The sequence below is a fragment of the Cicer arietinum genome, chromosome 5, assembly GCF_000331145.2.
Source record: "Cicer arietinum cultivar CDC Frontier isolate Library 1 chromosome 5, Cicar.CDCFrontier_v2.0, whole genome shotgun sequence".
Lineage (NCBI taxonomy): Eukaryota > Viridiplantae > Streptophyta > Magnoliopsida > Fabales > Fabaceae > Cicer > Cicer arietinum.
Window position 1 is genome coordinate 29,836,157 of NC_021164.2, and position 8,244 is coordinate 29,844,400.

Consider the following 8,244-nt stretch of genomic DNA (forward strand, 5'->3'; position numbering starts at 1 on the left):
TTCCGACTCAAAATTTCTTTGAAACATTTTTACCAATTGTTTGAGTCTCCCATCTCAATAGTTCTTCTGTAACAATGATTCCTCTAACCAAACTCAAACGAAAGAGAATTGCATCACCTAAAATGAGTATCCAAGATGGATTGAGTGATTTACCAGATTGTGTTCTAATTCAGATCCTCTCGTCTTTGAACACCAAACAACCTTTAAAAACTTGCATACTCTCTACAAGATCTCCCAAAGTATTTTCAAACCCTAAAATTAACTTCCATCTACTTCAAATCAACTTTCAATAAATTTGTGTCTCGAATTTGATCTCTTCGCGATGATTCAACTGCATTCCACACTCTCGATTTTATCTGGGGCAAGGAGGTGGAATATTTTGTGGAGCCTCAAACACTAAAAAGTGTTGTAGAATATGCTGTTTCACATAATGTCCAGCTATTAGGAATATCTATTACTTGTGATATTCAACGGTTTTCGCATTGTTTATTTTTATCTAAAACTTTAATGTCTCTAGACCTTTATGTAAAATCTATTCTTTATTATAATGACAAACTAGTATTTCCGAATTATCTGAATTTGTCTGCATTAACCCGGTTGAGTCTAAAGCACTTCTAATTTAGTTCTGGCAATGAAGATGATGGTTGCGCTGAGCCCTTCTCGGCCTTTAACAAGTTGAATACTTTGATCAATAAATCTTGCAAGTTTTGAATGCTCAAATTCTTTGTATATCAAGCACCACGCTTGTCAATTTAACTATAATTGGACATTATCATGATGATAGCTACAAATGCAAACTCGAGTTAGCTGCTCCAAGTCTCTGTAAATTTGCTTTTACTAGTACTCCAAATCAAAAACTATGTGGGAATCATCTTTGTTCTGTTAAACTTTGTTCTGTTAAACGCTTATACATTGATGCAAACATTGGACTCTACGACCATCCAATGCTAATATCAAATCATTAGCAGTCTCTTCTAGTACTCTTCAGGTATTGAGCCCATATTTTTACTTTGTTCTTGAGATGCTTGCTTCAGTTGCTTCCTTTTATTTATATTTATGTCTAAATTTTGTCAAAAATATAAGACTATCGATCCTAATTCACCATAGTACTTCTTTGCATAGGTTCTCTCCTTAGTTCCTGGTTTGTTCAAGGTTAAACTCACTTCCTTGTGTAACTTGGAGTCACTAAAAGTAATTATGAAAGGAATTTCATCTCCATTACACGACTTACTGAGAGAAACATTTGAATTGGATTTGAAACAAGCTACATACATACCTGATGGAGTCGTGGACTTTTTGCTTCAAAACTCGCCGTCAGCAAAGCTTGACATCATATAATGATTAAGGTGAAATGTGCTTTCCACTTTTTATAATGATTAAGTTCATATGATGCTCATAATCCAAATTTGTGGGGAAGTTAATACATGTTCATACGCGTAATGGTGTTAGTTTTTCAGTTGAAACCAGAACCAAGAGCACACAAGAGAAGTTATAGATGTTGGGTTTTGCAGAAAAGTCACTGTGGAGGATACAAAAGCTAGAGGAATTTGAAAAGAAGAAGTTTTGTCAAGAGATCGGAACCAAGAGGGCCTTGAAGTGTGGATGCCAAGTTAGATAAAATGTTTAAGATTTATATATTTTCCTGCATTCTACTGCATTACAATTCCTATTTTATCTCATCTGTTCTACTTTCAGGGGATTTATATTTATATATTTGAATATTTGTTGGTCATGTGATTGATCTTTATTCCATTTGGAGAGCATGGTTTGATGAGGATTATAGTGTCATATACCCAACTATTTGATTAGAAAATTGTGGGTTATATGTTATAATAATCTGCAGTTTTAGCTGCCTTAACTCTTTTGTTTCTTGAGATTGTTGTTAATTGAGTAGAAAGAATTATTTGTTGTACAAAATTTGCTAATGTTTACATGCATTACATAACTTGAAGATCCTTTGATATGTATGAATCAACCATCAAAAGTTATACCTTGTTATTTGCAGTTTACTTTTGCCAGCCTTCACACAAGGGCTTCAGAATTAAGAAGCTGGCAAAGAAGACACATAAGTGTGCTACAAATACAAAGGTGAGAACAAACGAGTGAAAGACAAGAATAGTTCTCAATATATATATATAAAAAAAATAGTTGTATTCATTTTGTTCTCTCAGAACTTTCTTTCTTGCTCTTGGCTTACTATTCATTTTGTTCACTCCCTCTGATCGACTTTTCAACTCTTCATTTGGAAAGTTATCTTGGGTTTGTGAAGCTTCTCCTACAGCCTTCTCTTTTGTGAGCTACTTCTCCTTCATTCTTCCTCTCTTTTTTTCTCATCATTATTGCTTGGTATTATTCATGTTTGGATTCTGATTTGCTTCTCAAGTCCTATTCTTTGTGACAGAAGAGTAACCTTTTAGTTTTGGAGCTCAGTACACTAGGATTTTGAGGTCAGTTCAAATCCTTCTTTCGTCTTCTATTTTATGCCGATGCATTTTCAATTTTTTTTCCAAAAATTCTTTTCTGTTCTTCTTCTCCTTTTCGGAAAGCATACTTCCTTCCGTGGAGGTGAGACATTGATTGTAGGTTTTCCTTTGTTATTTTACTTTTTTTTCCACTCTCGTGCTTTGGTTTGGAGAACTTTGCATATTATTTCCATTTGTGTGCTCATTCAAATGACATCTTTTATCAGTCTTGAATGCAATATTTCCCTTGCACTAAGTCTTGAATGTTGTTTTACCAAGTCATGCTACCCAATCTTTATATTAGTGATAGCAACACACTCGTAACACACATTTCTCAACACACACTCCCTTTGGTTGGAACTTGGAATTCAAATGGAATCCATTTTTTCTGGAAATGGATCACAAAAATCATGGTTTCCACCTAAATTTGTTGGGACTCATGAATTCTAACCAATAGATGAGAGTGTGTTGGAAAGAGCTTGTTGCTAGCATTTTTCTTTTAGTGCATCTCCAATGGGAAATATTTAAGCAACAAAATTTGGATAAATAAAATCAGAGTATTTTGTTTAGCGCAATGTACAAGATTTAAAGCAAAACAAGTTAAAGGATAAAGTAAATGAATTTGTGATGTGTTGTTATGTCTTAAAAATATAATGTCAACATATTAGAATAGCTTAATAACTTTTTATTACTTATCTTGCTGGGAATTATAGCCTACAATAGGTGTGTATCATAAGTCACGTAATGGATTCAAGGTTCTGGAGAAGACAATGTCAAAACCTCTGGAAAAACATTGCACGAACTCAACAACTTGCTTCACTTTCTGCTCTTAAACTCTGAGAAATGCTCTTAAAATTGTTTCCATCCGAGGGATGAACATAAGTTAAATGGAGTATAGTTGAAGTAGAAAAGGAACAGAAATCTTACCATGGGAATTAGTAAATTATTGGAAAAAAAATTGGGTTTCTTTTCCCCTTTTAGGAATAAGGATATTTCAACAAAATATATATCAGGACTTAGAAACAGATTTTACACCTTTCTGAATTGTTCATATCAAAACATGTGTTAGTTTGTAAAATTTGAAAGCAGTAGAGGGCACTTTGAAATTTGAGCACTTGAAAGTAAGTACAATACTGCAATAATGTATTTATTTAACATGTCCATTTCTTGTTGCATATTTTAAGGAGCTATTCTATATTATGACATTCTAAAGAAATAAGAAGATTTTCATTTTCAGGATTTTGCGAACTTCTTTTCCCCGCATTGCCCATTCTCACAATTCTACTATGTTATTATGTTGGTTATAAGACTAATGAGCTATTATACAATAATAAAATATTAAGTTGTCTCAAAGTTATCTTTAGAACTTCATGTTCAATTGACCCTGTTATATAAATACTTCATGTTCCAAATTTGCTGCATGTAAACATTTGTGGCTTGGTTTTTATTTTGTCTAGCTCTCATAGTTTTGAGCTTTCCGTTGTCAAGCTAATTTTGCAGTTCTGTCATCGAATATTGCTGTGAAGAACTTAGAAGCTTTTTACCTTAACTATTGGGATGTGTTAAATACCTATGCTTGCTCGGATCTTCGGAATTACTTGGGTTTGATATGTTCACTCACATGGTGAGCTCCGTTATATTTTGTTTTGTAACCTTGGTTCTATGTATTTTTCACTGTTATGAATTCTGCTACAAACCATATCAGGATAACATGAAACCAAAAACTAGGTCCATTATTTGATTGTTACTTACATGTTGTATGATAAAAGGAAATTAGGTGTAAAACAAAAGCTTCATATTTTATTTTATTTTTTTATTTTATAAAAGCATGTGCATTCCTATTATTTGTCATGTAAGGCAATGCAATTCAATGTCAAAAATAATCCCACCTGACAAGACAAACATTCATGCATTGTAAGGCCAATCAACTTTTGACTTATTAAAAATTGGTTTGTCACAATCTATCCTAAAACTAACACAATTAATTCTTAATACTTCTAATTAGAAAATTAACATAGCCAATAAATCAACACATACTTAAAATAAATTAAATCATCCAATAGTCAATATAAAATAAATCATTAGATAGTGAAATAAAATTATTACATGATTAGAATAAAATAAATCAATCAAGGGATTAATAACCTATTACAATCACTTATCCTTATAAACTACGGCCCTCTTCATCTTTCCCAAACTTTCACTTTTTTCTCATAAAAAATCTATAAACTCTCAATTGTAGCACTCTAAACCCCGAAACACTAAATATAAGAAATTATACTATAATTTGTAAAAATTCACAACGGATAAATTAAAATTTTTTCAAAGAAAAATTAAACTTTTATAAGTGATTTAGAATATCACATTTATCAAGGTACACATGGAACACTTCAAACTTTTTTCTTTAAATAAAATTGTGCAATATCAACAAATTTGATTTAACTATAATTTCTTAATTTAATTCTAGAAGCTTACTAACAATGTTTTCTTACAAAAAGTATTTTCTTATTAAAAAAGTAAAATACAACTCATCAATTACATTCCCAATATCACATATTAGAGTGCCAAAAAGAAGTAATAACATCGCTCCTTTTACACACTACAAGAAAACACTCATTTTGTGGCCAACTTTACAAATATTTTGTGGCCGAAAATAACCCTCACAAATACAAAAATTCAAATTTGTCTTTATTTGTGGCTGAAAAAGTTCTCACAAAAGACTATAATTTTAGCTGGATTTTGTGAATGCCTAAGCCCTCACAAAATCACAACGTTGTCATTTTGGAAGGGCTTAGGCCGCCACAAAATCCAGCTAAAGTTGGAATCGTTTGTGAGGGGTTTTTCAGCCACAAAATCAACCATTTGTGAGGGTAAAGGCCGCCACAAAGGCAAACCATTTAGTGAAGTCATACAAGGCTGAAGTCATACAAGAGAAATATAAAAAACCATGGTTGTCTTGGGGTGAGATAAAAGAGGATAAGACATCTCAATTTAGTAAAGTTAATCAATTTTTACATTGTTTCAAAGTAAGTGATTAGATTAATTTATTTAATTACAATTTATACATTTTATTGCTTAATTGAATTATATTTTTAATATTTTTTAAATTTAAACAAACAACAGACAAAATGTACATGGAAAAGAGAGCATAATGCTGCAGTTTTCCCTTCTTTTGACCATTGCTTCTCCAAGCGTCTATCATCTATGTTGGCGTACGCACGTAATAAGGGCGAGGAAAAACGGCCGAATTGGACTGGTGAAAATGTTTGGAGTGCTTTGTGGAGGAAATGGAACAAAAATGCTTACAAACAGAAAAAAAGAAAAAGAAAAGATTAATAGAGCATCTGAGAGGAGTACCAGCACTCATAAGGGAGGGTCTATGTCTACTGGAGGAATTAAATATTATATGGTAATTACTATTTATAATATATATCTATTAATTTATATTCAATTAATCATCACATTTCACCAATTAAACTTGACATTAATTTAATATTTTAGGAAAAGCAACTTGAAAGGGAGGTCACTCAGGCAGAGATACATCGCTATCTTCATGTTAATCCTGAAACAAATGAGTATACGGATGAATTATCACAAATGATCCAGTTAAATATATATTTAATTAGTATTTAATTAGCCCTCTAACTATATATATACATTCTAATTATAATTAATTAGCCCTCTAAATTATTATATATTAATTAACTATTTTATTTTTTTATATAGGAACAACTTCAATAAGTCATGAAAGAATGGGATGATCATCAAACTACTCTTCCTCCTGCTCAGCGAGCTGGTCCAGTGCAGCAGAAACCATATGACACTACAAGTTTTATGAACATTAGTGGTGGCAAGTACAAAGGGCGTGTGTTGGGTGTCGGTAGTTTATCGTCAACATTTGTGAAATGTCCAACAGACTATATTCAGACTGAGACGTCTTCTTCTTATGCTAGTACGGATCGATCTCATCGTCCGTCAGTAGATAATCTTGACCAGTTAAATGAACAATGGGCAAGTGAGAAAGAAGAAAAGACACAACAGCTGATACAAGCAGCAATTGATAAACTAAATGAGGAATGGAAACAAAAGTTTCAAGAGCAGCAACAACAGTTTCAACAACAACAATTTTCATTTCCTTCTATGTTTCATCAGGAGTTCCCGCCTCGGCCTCAGTACTTGCATCAACAACCACTATTCCAGCAGCAACAAAATTACTCTCAATACTCCCAACAGCAGCAACTGCCTCCAAATTTCCAACAACAACACCAAGATCCTCCGATCTCTGCCTTCCAACAACAACAACAACAAATGTTTCAGCAACAACAATATTTTTTTATAATTATCAGTATGTTCCGTCATCTTCACATCAACTTCCTCAACCAGATCAAACTTCATACCGACCAACTATGCCAACAGCTGACTTGATCAGACCAGATTTAAATCAACCTCAACCAGCTAGCAGCAACAACAGTTTCAACAACAACAATTTTCATTTCCTTCTATGTTTCATCAGGAGTTCCCGCCTCGGCCTCAGTACTTGCATCAACAACCACTATTCCAGCAGCAACAAAATTACTCTCAATACTCCCAACAGCAGCAACTGCCTCCAAATTTCCAACAACAACACCAAGATCCTCCGATCTCTGCCTTCCAACAACAACAACAACAAATGTTTCAGCAACAACAATATTTTTTTATAATTATCAGTATGTTCCGTCATCTTCACATCAACTTCCTCAACCAGATCAAACTTCATACCGACCAACTATGCCAACAGCTGACTTGATCAGACCAGATTTAAATCAACCTCAACCAGCTATGGCTCCTCCTTCGACTAGTGGTGGTGTAGTTGAAGATGAAATCCAATTTCAAACCATGATGTATCCTCCAACACAAATTTATAATACTTTTGAGAGACTTCTGTCGTCGGGTAATATTCCAACAAATAATGATGGAGGGAGTGGAGCGATTGATCGGAGGAATTATTACGATGATTGATGTACTTGAATAATTTCATAATTTTATTTTTGGTTTGTATGAACACATTATATCTTGTCCTATTTAATTATGGTGTGTTTAATTTTTGGTTTGTAAGACATGATTTATTAATTTTGAAATGTTTTATTTGGTTTGGTAGTAATTACTTTAATTAATATTAATATTATATTTTTATATATAATAGTTATTTTAATTTTTTAAATTTAATTTAAATATTATATTTTAAATTTAATTTAAATTTTAATTAAATTGTAATAGTATATTTTAAATTTTAAAATTTAATTTATATTGATATTAGTTTATTATATATAATATATTTAATTTAAATTTAATTTAAATTTAAATATTATATTTTAAATTTTAATTAAATTGTAATATTATATTTTAAATTTTAATTTTAAATTTATATTGATATTAATTTATTATATATAATATCAATTTTTAATATTAATTTCGAATTTAATAAAATTATTTTTTTAATAAAGTGAAAAATTTGTGGCGGCCTAAGCCCTCACAAAGGGAGACGTTTGTGGCGGTTTGAGCCCCCACAAAAGATTAATTTCAAAATTCAACTTTAACCTTTGTGGCGGCCTAAGCCCTCACAAAAGGAGACATTTATGGCGGCCTAAGCCCTCACAAAAGGAGGACTTTGCCCTCACAATTGGCAACGAAAATTTCAAATTTTGTGGCTGTTTTGGCCGCCACAAAGTTTTGTGACCACCTTATTTGTGGCTTCCTAAGGCCGTCACAAATGTCTCCTTTGTGGCTGCTTCCCTTTCTTTGT

At 32.2% G+C, this 8,244-nt stretch overlaps 1 protein-coding gene across 4 annotated transcripts; it reads left to right on the forward strand.

Annotated features, from left to right (window-relative positions):
• Positions 1 to 1,612: 1,612 nt before the first annotated feature.
• LOC105852734 (uncharacterized) lies at positions 1,613 to 6,898 on the forward strand. Of its 4 annotated transcripts, none has more exons than XM_073368300.1 (7): positions 1,613 to 2,088; positions 2,251 to 2,292; positions 2,384 to 2,447; positions 3,176 to 4,086; positions 5,586 to 5,871; positions 5,964 to 6,067; positions 6,189 to 6,898. In XM_073368300.1, exon 7 carries the CDS (start codon positions 6,207 to 6,209, stop codon positions 6,885 to 6,887), a length of 681 nt encoding a protein of 226 aa, XP_073224401.1. In that variant the 5' UTR covers positions 1,613 to 2,088; positions 2,251 to 2,292; positions 2,384 to 2,447; positions 3,176 to 4,086; positions 5,586 to 5,871; positions 5,964 to 6,067; positions 6,189 to 6,206; the 3' UTR covers positions 6,888 to 6,898. The 4 variants fall into 4 exon arrangements, with proteins under 4 accessions (XP_073224401.1, XP_073224399.1, XP_073224400.1 ...); XM_073368298.1 differs by having other exon boundaries at positions 2,402 to 2,447; XM_073368299.1 differs by having other exon boundaries at positions 2,402 to 2,447; positions 3,951 to 4,086.
• Positions 6,899 to 8,244: the final 1,346 nt, after the last annotated feature.

Coding starts and splice junctions, on each gene's coding strand:
- LOC105852734 (XM_073368301.1), top strand. CDS start 6,207: ATGAAAGAATGGGATGATCATCAAACTACTCTTCCTCCTGCTCAGCGA.